The following is an 11,337-nucleotide window of genomic DNA, read 5'->3' as shown; positions in this document are numbered from 1 at the left end:
TGAAGTAGGCAACCACTTTGGCTTGTGTCGTTGTTACGACGCGCACCCCGGCGAACACTTGTGTGGCAACGCTTAAAAATAATTTGCACACCTGTTGTGTCGCTTTTTTTTTTTTGGCCCGATCTGAGCTTCCCTTGTTTTGCCTTCCCCTGCGTTTTATTTTTCTCTTCATTTTTCGTGTTACTGTTCGTTTGCCCGTTGGTTTTTCTCTTCCCTCTTGTTCTTCTCTTTCTCTTCATTTTTCTCCTCCTTTTTTTTTCCCTTTTTTCTCACCTGCACCTTTTACCACCACTTCTTCTCTCCAGTTGCCCCCCTTCTGAGAGCGGCCCAGCCCGTTCAGCCTAATTAAACCATTTTCGCCCTCCATTTATTAGTGCTGGTATGTGTACAGACGCCTGTGCCCCTGCGTAGGTTTCAGTTGCAGTGCGGGGGGTGGCGCCACGGCTAAGCAACTGTGCGGGAGCACGCGTAACTACCACCGCGGTAAGCGCCGCTCCGTTTGGCCCAGTTAGCCACCAGTTTGGCCTCCTTTTCCCGTCCCTTTTAACTTCCTATTTGTCTCCTATTTGTTCCTTATTTGCCTGCTATTTGCCTCCTTCTTGCCCTCTTTTTGCCTTCTTCTTGCCTCCCATTTGTCCTTGATCCCCTTTAAAATGAAATTCCCCCCCTTGTGCCGCATCCCCCTCGCCCTCCTGCTACTATGCTTGATGTCTAGAACGAGATGCTACGTGCATAACGACCTCATTAAGTTCGGGGAGGAGAATTCATTGAAGTAAGTCCAAACGGGTAGCTACCGTCTTAGCGGCGTGGGGCGGATCTACTGTACTTAGCGGAAAAGCACCCGTTTAAGCGGCGTTCTGCCCCCACGTAACGCTGCAAACCCTACATAACGCCACTATCCGCCGCTACCCACCGCTAACCCCCCCCGCAGGTGCTCCCAGGGAAGCCTCTACATCCTGCACTGCGAAGTCAAGTGCCTGAACGACAAGAATCGAATCATCCACAGAAGCTGCATCGATGAGGTGGAAGCCAAATGCATGGGAAATAGGAAGTGCAAATACTACTTCGATTACGTAATGAAGAGGAAAGCGCATAATTTGGGAAGCAAAAACGAAATAGAAATTGAAGAATGCATCGAATCGGAGAAAAATGAGATCAAAACGTCAACAACATGTCTCTTGAGCGAGTCCTTTCTCCTAGACGAGAACTACATTCAGTATTTTTTTTTTATTAAGAATAAAAATGAAGAACCGATCAGCTGTAAGGATGGGAACTTAAACGTAAAGAGCGCAATTTTGCACTTTCCTTTCTGTAAAATTCACTTAAAGGACGTTACGAATGTTTTGAAGAGACAATGCGACAACAATCAGGAATGTGTAATCAATCCGTATGTGTTGCAAAAGGATGCCCTCAATGAGAAAGACCAGTGCTACCTTAATAACAGCTACGTATCGCTGAATGTTGTTTGTACAAAAGAATCGGAGGAACAATCTGGAGATAGCAGCCAGAAGGAGCAGCGTGATGATGGCCTGGAGGAAGAAAAAGAAGGCAACTATGACATCGGCCTGGATAGAAGCCAAGGCGGAGGAGTTGCATACGAAAGTGACGAAACAGATGCGTTCAATAAAGACGACGAACTGAGAAAAACAAATGAAGAAGTAGATCTCATAATGAATAGCAATGAAAGTTTCACAAATAAAATCAAGAAAGCTAAGACGATCCTTTTATCCGAAATGAACCAACAGACAGTGAAGAAAAATGCCATTTTTAAAAAATTAGGAAAGGAACTCTCCAAAATGATCGTCAATAGATATGACCCATCCGATCTGAAAGATCTACTCGAAGACAGATACAATGAGATGAGGAGGAGTCCAGATCAAGATCTGTATTATCTCTACTTATTGGATACTCTAGACATTAACATAATGGAAGACGTTGATATAAGAGTTCTTCAGGACAATCTAGGCATTTTGCTGAAAGAACAAATGGAGAAATTGAATCATGTGGAGAAAAACATCAATAGGTTAAGAAAGAAATATCTGTCTATATATAATAAAGCAAAGAATAATGACATGAAAGGAATGTTTGATGAGAATGTCGATCCAGTTTTGACTTATGATGACTTCGCTCATGGGAATGGAATGATTTCAGCGGATATTTTCTTTAAGTACAAACCGACCATCAAGCCACTCAAGTTCAGCGAAAGCAAAGTCAGTGATACGGATAAAGGTGTTTCCAAAAAAAAGCAGTACAAGGATATACTTGAGATGGAGACACTCGATGACTACAATAGGAAGAAGAGAATCATCGACATGAGAAATGGACTTGTGGAGATCTTGAAAAAGTTGTATTATGAGAAAAATGGCATCTTTAACAATTTAGCTAGCTGTATCAAATCCTACTGCTATAAGAACCCAATGGATCTAAATATGCTCAGTGATGTGCTCAAAATAAATTTCGAGAACCTCAAGGAGAAGAAGATCAGCGACCCTGTTTCGAGAATCGTAAGCTATCTCGACAAGGTGGGCTCTCAGACAGACTCGCCTGTAGATAACTCCTCCCAAGTGGGGGCCGCTGAACCAGTTGGTGGCACCCCTCGATGGGAGAAGAACAAGCGAATCCTGCAGAAACTGAAAGCGCTGTTACATCTGGGCTATCAACAGGCGTACGATAAGGAACTTGAAATCGACGAGAGGACAGAAAAGTACACCGCGCTGAATGAGAAAGCAAAAGAGTACAATCTTGATCGGCTCTTTACCGAGAGCGATAAGGTCTTGAAGAAGGTCGCCGTGCTCACCAGCGCGAAGGAGAGCGCCAACGAGGTATTTGGGAACCAGGCTTCCATCTTCGACGTATACAATGAGGAGGAAGTGTCCAGTGGGAAGGGTGGCGCGGACAGTCAGAAGGGGGAAGTATCGAGCGACAAAGGCGAGGTGGCTGCTGATCAGGAGAAGATGAACAAAGGAAAAACACCGAAAAAGGTAGAGAGAAGCAATCTTGATGAGCAGGAGGACAACGAAAATGACAAGAATTACCCCGACGAAGGATACGAGAGCGGCAAAGAGAACGGAAATAACACGGTAGAAAAGGAGAACAACGTGGGAAATGTAGAATCTGTTGAAGAGAAGGGGGAGAAACAGAAGGACGGAGAAAGTGAAGATGCCGACGGTGTAAATGCGGGAAGTAACAAAGAAAGTGACAGTGATGAAGTTGATCAAGATGGAGGCTTCGATGACGCGGGAAGCACCGATGGAAGTGATCATGAGAATGACCAAAGCCACAAGGAGGACGACGGTTTGTTGGAAGGGGACCTCCAGAAGGACAAGAAGGAGGAAGCAGCAGAGGGGGAACTTGCACCAAAGGAGGAAGCAGCAAAGGGGGAACTTGCACCAAAGGAGGAAGCAGCAGAGGGGGAGGTTCCACCAAAGGATGACACCTCAGATAGGGGCTCCACAGATTCGACCGCTGCCGATGAAGCCGCCACTGATACCGCCACTGGAGAAGTGGCCCAGCCTGCGGAGACGGACCAGAATGATGTCCCAATCACAGGCGAAGAGAGCAACGGTGCAGAGGATGCGGCCAAGGAAAACAGAGACGAAGCCCAGGCGACGGACCAACCCACGGAAGAGGCAGTGGTGAAAGGTGACTCGGATGAAGGGGAATCGGATCCGAAGACAAAGAAGAACGGTGATGAGGGCGGGTCCATCTTCCAGGGCATGAGCAGAATCCTTCTAGCCGTTTTGGCCATCCTCTCCCTGAAGTTCTTCCTTTAAGAAGGCCCACGCCTACGTATAGACACATCTATGTATATGTGTGTACTCTGCTCAGACAGTCAGTTTGAGAAGTTGTAGAAACCAGGACAGGTCCCCCTCAGGACAGTTTTCTTTTTTATTCGATGATTCCTCATGTATGATTATGCTCACTCCATAAAGAGATGATTCTCAGTTGTGGCATTTTTTCTTTCAAATGGAGGAGAAGTCTTCTTTTTAGATTTTCTTTTTTTTGACTTTAGCAGCTTTAAAATTTTTTGCTTTTTTGATTTTTCACTTTTTGGCTTTTTTTTTTTTGTTTTAAAGCTTTTCTGCTTTGTATCTTTGCGCAGTTTATTAACCCTAACGTTGATTTAATTCGTTGACTTCGCCCTTACTTCGTCTTCACTTGGTTTTCATTTTTTTTTTTTTTTTTTTTTTAATTTACATTCCAATTTTGAATGATTTATTTTTTTCTTAGTTTTTTTTATTTTCAAATTGTGTATAGTTAGACTTTTTGAAAAAAAAAAAAAAAAACGAAATGAAGACAGAGATATAACGTAAATGGATACATACAAAAGATCAAAGAAGAAGCCTCTTCCCCGCTGGAAAACCGCTCTTCTTTTCTTCCCTTTTTTTTTTTTTCTTATTGTTTTTTTCTCCCCTCAGAGCTGCAGGAGGCGTGTGAACTCGTCCCGCTTCCTCTGATTGTTTTTCTTCAGCTTGTCTATTTTGTTCTGGTAAATTATGTTCACCTGCCAGGGGGTGGAAGGGATGAAGCGGTAGAAGGCGCGAGGGCGTAAGAGGCGCTAGAGAGCCCTTCATAGCTATACTCCGTTTCTCAACTGTGGTACCTCGGAAATCTCCCGCTCCGCGTTTTTCCTCTCCTCCTCGATCAGCTGGTCCGTGTCTAAAATTTCTCTCTTCAAAGAATTGATGGCCTCTTTTTTTCGCTGTATTTCTTTGCGTAGCTCGCTGATCGTGTGGTTTCTTTTTATTTCCTTCTTTAAGTTAAAGGCCAGAGATGACCTAAGGGGGTAGGAGGGTGAAGGAGGTGGACACACAGTGGCACCCCGACCAGGACAAAACGCCAATGGGGATCACGTGGAGAACATATTGGTGACATTTTTGGAGAAGGCCACAACTTGGCCTGACGTATGAGTAACTGCGCGCGAAGAAAACTCACTTGACCAATTTGTGGTAGTGGAAGAGGAGCATGGTGTTGTAGTTGAAGAGCTGCCTGAGGAGGGATCCTCGCTGGAAGCACGTCACGGAGACCTGCACGTGGTGGTCAAAGTGCGCGGCGGGGAAGGACATAGTGGTGAAGGTGAGCAGCTGTCCCCATCCATCCCACACCTTTCTCACCAATTTGAACCATGGAGCAGGAAGAGGTGGTAGAGACGTAGAGAAGCAGCGATGCAGGCAGGATCGACTTACCTGTCTGCAGAGCTCCATAAAAACGGACAACAGATCCTCCAGAAAGTCCTCCCCGATGAGCATATTCTGAACATACATCTTCGACACAATGTCGTGTATTTTTTTAAGACAAACAGTCACGTCCTCTTCGCTTGTCACTCTGCACACGTAGGAAATCTTGTCTACCTTTTTGTCCTTCACACATTTGAGTGGAAACATATTGTATAGGGGCTCATTGAAGAGGGCATTTTTCCCATCATTTTTATACAGCACATTTGACCGTAAATTTTTTCGTATTTCCTGTATGACGCGGACTATGTTCTTATCTTTCACGCAGTTTTCTCCTTTCGCACTTTTGCTTTCTTCCTCCTCATGCTCGACAAGTATGCAGTTGTCGTACTTTAAGTATTTGTTGTACCGTGCTAGGTAGTCCTTCATTTTTTTGGCACATTGTGGGGGAAGGGAAGAAAAACGATCGGTTCGCTGGTACGCAGTTACGCTGGGACGTCGTTACACCGTTAAGCTCATGTGGACAGTTCAGTGGGACGTTAGAGTTGTTCGCTCCACTCGCACCGCATAGTCCATGTTGTAGATGTTTCACATTTTAGGGGGTGTTTAAGGGGGAAATTTGCATGCTGCTTCCGTGCAGGCACGCGCGTGCTATGCGGGGATAAAAGCCACTCCATATCCGCGGTGCAAAAAAAAGAAGACATACACGTGCGCACACAAGTGTGGTGAACCGCGCACAGAAATGCCGAACCGCACACACGAATAGTGAACCGCTCACTCATGAGGGTTGACACAAAAAAAAAACGAAAAAACTAAACAAAAAATTTTATCACATTATTTTTACACATGGAAAAAAAGTAGTGGATCTGAGAAACGTCGCAGCTTCGCACTGGGACTGCGCCGTTTCGCTCGCCCTTCCTCCTGGTCCTCCTCAGCGCAAGCATCATATGCTGCCTCTCTTCACATGATAATCGCGCCCTTTTCATATATCGAGCTGCTGACCTCCTTGAAGGGAAGGATAAAGGCATTGTTCACAAAAATTTCGGGCTTCAAAATGACGTTCTCGCCCAACACACACAGTCCCTCGATGCGCGACCAGCTTCCAACCCTCGACTTGGAGCCAATAATCGAGTTCTCAATGTAGGAATACGAACTGACGGTGGAGTTGCTCATGACGCAAGAATTTTTGATCCGACATCCTTCTCCAATGGTGACGTTTTCTCCCAGAACGACGTTATCTCCCAAGACACAATTTTTTTCTATAATCGTCTTGGATGAAATCAACACATTTCCCTCGACTTTTGTGTGTACAAGGATTTCATCGAAAAGGTGGCTCTTGCTATGGGCGAATTGATCCAACTGGTTCATATCTTCAAATGTTATAAATAGATTTTTCTTGATGCCACTCTTTGCGCCATTTTCCTTGTCTGTTATGTCGTAGCATATGAGGAAGTGGTCACGCAGGATGTATTCCTCAGTCATAGGCCTAGCCGCCATTACCTTTGCAGTAGTTGCTTCCTTCGTTATTTCCCCTTCCCCTTCTCTGGCTCTTTGGCTGGTCTCCTCCAAGTCTTCTAAGTATAATGCCTGTCCTTTTAAAAAGTCCTGCGGCTTCCCAATGTCGGCCCAAAATTTATTTAATTTGTAGAAATACAACATGTTCTCATTGGCTAGCTGGGGAAATATTTCCTTCTCGAGCGACGTGTTCTTCAACGGAATGCGATTTAAGATTTCTCTGTTCAGTATGTAAATTCCTGCATTTATTAAGCTCGATTTAGGGACTTGCGGCTTCTCCTCAAACTTGGTAATTCGATTGTCTTCCGTTAGGACCACTCCGAACGCTCTGGGGTCTTCCACTTCTTTCACCTGCACAAACGGAAGGAAAAAAAAAAAAAAAAGGAAAAAAAAACTGTTTTTTCCTGAACGGTGCAGGTGAAATGGTAAATATGTGCGATGCACACGCCATGTGTATTAAGAAATCAACGCATAAGTTTGCAACCGATTCATACACAGACAACTAATATAAAGCAAACATACAGTGAACATACAACTGACAGACAACGAGCACACAGCAAACACACACGCACTCCGCCCCTCTTGATTTACCAAAATCGTTAGTGGCGCACTGCTCTTCTTGTGGAAGCTCATCATCTCCAAGAGGGGGAAGGAGCAAATAATGTCCGAGTTGAACACAAAAAAATCCTCGTACTTGCTCAAATACTTCTCTGCCAATTTTATTGGTCCTCCCGTACCCAAGGGCTCCTCCTCAATGGAGTAAATAATTTTAACGTTGTATTTTTTTTCCAGGTCATCCACAAAGTTCGTTATGTGTGTGGGTTTATAAGCTATGGCCAAAATTATTTCTCTGATTCCACATCGTGCCAAATTAAAGATCTGGTGTTCTAGTATTGGCCTGTTGCAGAAGCTGATTAGTGGTTTGGGGGTTGTCAGGGTGAGCGGTCTTAACCTCGTCCCGTACCCCCCGACTAGGATGAGCGCATTCATGTTCGCTCGGTTGCAAAGAAAGAAAAGTGTAGGTCACGATACGCACCAAATGACCCGCGTTACAGGGTACACACAAAGGAAAGAATATGTCCCAGCAAACGACAGTTGGTGGGAGAAAGAAAAGGAGAGGATGGACCCTCTGCCGTAGTAGGAGATCACTTAATTTGAGCAGCGAAAAAGAAAAAAAAGGAAAAAAAAAAGAAAAGATACCTACGAGCAACCACAGGTCTACGAGGTGCACATATACTGATGAAGCGAATTGAAACGTATAATCAAAGCCCAAATTGGGGTTTTTCAAAATGCACGCATGGTCGAAATGGGGTTGCGAAGAGGGTGGTGGCAGCATGAACAGGGGGTAGCAGTGAGCAACCGCAAGGAAGCAATTGCAAGAAAGCAATTGCAAGACAGCAAATGCCCACTCGGAAAGGTACATATAATTATAACAGGTTAATTGAAGGCACGCATGGGTGAATTTTGCGTTGAGCACTGAACCGGACTGTATGTCGGTACTGACGTGGGAGCGAGGGGGGACGTGTGAAAATGAGGAAGGACGCGAAAAAGAAAAAAGTCATTACAGTCTAAAAAAACAAAAAAAAAAATACCTACACTCTTAAAACGCGAAAAAAACTGCTCCTGTGTAAAGGTGAGAACTCCGACGGGAAGCTTAGTGGCAACTGTCAAACGGGCAGCCTTGCGTCGGCACGGAACATTCCTTTGCCAACTTGGAACACTGCCGCGAGTGCGACGACTGCCACGATAGCCAATATCTCAGTTTCGTTTGGCGCACGTGCATGCCTCCGCTTCAGTATAAAATACGATTGTTAATCACTGCCGTCTTGTTTAGCCTCCCGTCGCATGCTTATCTCACGTGGTACAGTTACACGAACAACCCTTCGCTTGCTGGCTTTATCCTTTCTTTGCTTTTTCCGTCACGCGCAAATTGTTACGTAGCAACGAAGGATGTTTTAACTCGAACGAGCGAGCACACATTCGTATGAACATATGAACATGTACATTTGCGAAAAAAAAAAAAAAAAAAAATTAATTCTCAGGTTAAGTCATTAATTGGTATGTGATTGCAAGGGGGGCGAGTTGATCTCTTTACATGCTTAGTTGCGCATACGTGGCAGAAAAAAAAGGGTTGGCAGCGCAGTCAGTAGCGCTTTCATCGGGGGGTAAAAACAAGCGACACGTTGTTGGAGGGCTACAAAAAAGAATACAGTCGAGTCAGGCGGGACCAAAAGGGCCTCGCCGCAGACGGTCTAGTTGAACATCAAGTCGAAGTAATTTTGGTCCTTGGCGTCATCTGCGGGAAGGGAAGAAAAGTGGGTGGGGGACACAACTCGTAAGTGCTTCTGCCTGTGCTGGTGCAGTCCCAGCTTAACCACTGCCAATGTGCGGACATCTGTATGTCCCACTGGCACACACGTTTGTATGTCTATTTGTATGCCCATTTGTATATGCCCCTTCTGTATGCCCATTTGTGCGGCCACTTGCACACACTTCCCAGGAGTAATGCCGCGCAGGGGAGATGCCACACACACACTCGGGGCAATAACTCAGTTGTGGGCGTGCACTCCGTCCTTACCTTTCCTTTTGTCGACGTCCACGTGCATAGCCTTGTTGGGAGTGCTTTCAAATAACAGCATGTCGATATTCCCCTTGGTCTTACTCATCTGCACATGGTCATCTGGTTTGTTTTCCTTCATGTCGAAGATATGTTTCTCATTTTTGTACAATTTTGGCACACCCTCTTCAAGAAGTTTCCCGCCACGAGCTTCCTTTGCCTGCTTGTGATCCATCCAACTGAGTCGCAAAACCTGTGCGACGGGTAAAGCAGTTGTGTGAAGGGAGGGACTGGAGCGTCGAAAAAGGTATGCAAATTTGCGAAGCGTAGTTACACATGAGGGAAAAAAAAAAAAAAAATACTTCCTCAATCGTTTTTTTGGCCAACCCGTGGGGATGATCATATCCTATGCTCACGGGTTAGCGAGACCGTCAACCACACGTTCCAGTTATTACGAGTGTGTGTCATTCCATTTATCTCAACAGTGTTTCCAAGGGGGCAAGAAAATTTACCTTGGCGTAGATACACGAATTCAAGCTAGGGATTGGCGAGGACTCTTCGCTGATGTCAACCCACGCAGGGGTGTTGTTATGGATGATTTTGAATCTGAAACGGAATTGGTGAAAGGAGGAAGGGTTGGTAGGCGACCTAATTGCGTGAACGATGGAGCAGACATATACATATGCATTTCTCGCTGGTGTATGGAAACACCCGTGGAAGGAGCACGAACCTGAAGTGGTAAGTGCCAACCAAGGGAAACCCATTTCGTATGTCATGTAACGTTATCGAATTTATCGGTTTGGGGAGGTAAAAAACGTTTGGTGAATTTTTGTCCTCTTTGTCATTAATTATGTTGTAAAAGACGACCGTCGTTTTCGACATTTTGATTTCTTCTACTTGGGGTTCGCCGTTACAGAGGTGGTTACAGAGGCGGCTTCACAGGTGATTGCAGAGGTGGCTACAGACGCGGTCGGCGAAGCCCTACTGCATGGGTAAACCAGGCTGTTATTCAAATCCGAGGAGCACAGCTAGCCATACAGTTGAACCATGGTTGGCCGAATGCGTTTTCCTCCTTCTTTCCGTTCTGTGTAGCCTCCTTAGTGGTGCCGCGTAAGTTGGTCAGTTTGACAGTTTTCCCCCTTTGTGGGAATTCACGTGGTCGCTTGAGTGCGCGCACGCAATTGCGTTGTGCATTTTATGCTGCCAACTCGGGCGATTTACTTCGTCACTTTGCCACTCTGCTGCTTCGGTGCTTTACCAACTATGCCGCTTTGCCCCTTTATCGCTTTTTTTTTTTTTTTTTTTCCCTGTCAGCCCATGTCTACGAAGTGTGAAACGCAGCGAGGGTGGCAAAAATGTATGCCGTGCACGTTTCACCTGTTTGCAAAAAAGAGAAACGAACTGCCAACTGTATTTTCGTGTATGTTTATGTCCCCAACGGAAGCTCAAAGAGGTGCGAATGGTGGCTTGCGAGTTACGAACAAAAAAAAAATAATAAATGTGCCGTAACTGCGAAAGCTTGGGCGGTGCTACACGCGTATGCGCGCATAGGTAGGATATAAGAGCACATGCGGATTTGGGTGTGCGTTTCGTGGGGGGAGGGCTTCGCTCCTTCGTCACTTGTCATTTTTTACTCGTTATTTGCTCTTAGCCATTTGTCACTCTTTATTTGCTCTTGGCCATTTTCCACTTGGCCGATTCGGTCAAACGTTCGTATTTTTATTATATTTTTCCGGGGTAAGGCTGCACCAGGAGGAGGCGTGCTGAGCGTGGGGGCCGCTTGGGGGTCGCTTGGGGGTCGCTTGGGGGTCGCTTGGGGGTCGCTTTGGGGTTGCTTGGGACGGCCTCTGCGCTTGGAGGTTGTGTCAAACTTGAGTGCCATTGCGGTCATTAGTGGTTCGCCGCGGCGTCGCTGCAGTAACAATTGCTGTTTTATGGTAGGCCATTCGATTTAACGCCACTGATGATGAACACACCCCCTGTGACGATCGCCACGCGAAAGTCGTCGCTTCTCTGCGCGAACCCCATTTCCCCTTAACGGAACCCGTTTGATTGGCTTGCACGAAAATGAAAAAAAAAAAAAAGAAAAAA

At 45.7% G+C, this 11,337-nt stretch overlaps 4 protein-coding genes across 4 annotated transcripts; 1 reads left to right on the top strand and 3 right to left on the bottom strand.

The window, feature by feature from the left end:
- Window positions 1-653: 653 nt before the first annotated feature.
- Window positions 654-3,773, top strand: C922_03647 (hypothetical protein; the record flags this gene model as incomplete). Its single annotated transcript, XM_008819239.1, has 2 exons — window positions 654-772; window positions 932-3,773. 2 exons carry the CDS (start codon window positions 654-656, stop codon window positions 3,771-3,773), a joined length of 2,961 nt encoding a protein of 986 aa, XP_008817461.1.
- A 641-nt stretch (window positions 3,774-4,414) lies between these two features.
- C922_03646 (hypothetical protein) lies at window positions 4,415-5,603 on the bottom strand (the record flags this gene model as incomplete). Its single annotated transcript, XM_008819238.1, has 4 exons — window positions 4,415-4,504; window positions 4,604-4,778; window positions 4,936-5,027; window positions 5,187-5,603. 4 exons carry the CDS (start codon window positions 5,601-5,603, stop codon window positions 4,415-4,417), a joined length of 774 nt encoding a protein of 257 aa, XP_008817460.1.
- Window positions 5,604-6,134: 531 nt separating this feature from the next.
- On the bottom strand, window positions 6,135-7,679 carry C922_03645 (mannose-1-phosphate guanylyltransferase; the record flags this gene model as incomplete). The annotated part of the gene is made up of 2 exons (XM_008819237.1): window positions 6,135-7,040; window positions 7,281-7,679. The coding sequence occupies 2 exons, from the start codon at window positions 7,677-7,679 to the stop codon at window positions 6,135-6,137; spliced, it is 1,305 nt and encodes a 434-aa protein (XP_008817459.1).
- A 1,262-nt stretch (window positions 7,680-8,941) lies between these two features.
- C922_03644 (hypothetical protein) lies at window positions 8,942-10,128 on the bottom strand (the record flags this gene model as incomplete). Its single annotated transcript, XM_008819236.1, has 4 exons — window positions 8,942-8,985; window positions 9,268-9,499; window positions 9,759-9,852; window positions 9,977-10,128. The coding sequence occupies 4 exons, from the start codon at window positions 10,126-10,128 to the stop codon at window positions 8,942-8,944; spliced, it is 522 nt and encodes a 173-aa protein (XP_008817458.1).
- Window positions 10,129-11,337: the final 1,209 nt, after the last annotated feature.

Source organism: Plasmodium inui, assembly GCF_000524495.1.
Source record: "Plasmodium inui San Antonio 1 unplaced genomic scaffold supercont1.16, whole genome shotgun sequence".
Taxonomy (NCBI): domain Eukaryota; phylum Apicomplexa; class Aconoidasida; order Haemosporida; family Plasmodiidae; genus Plasmodium; species Plasmodium inui.
Note: the sequence above shows the minus strand (reverse complement) of the source record. Positions and strands in the feature narration are given on the sequence as shown.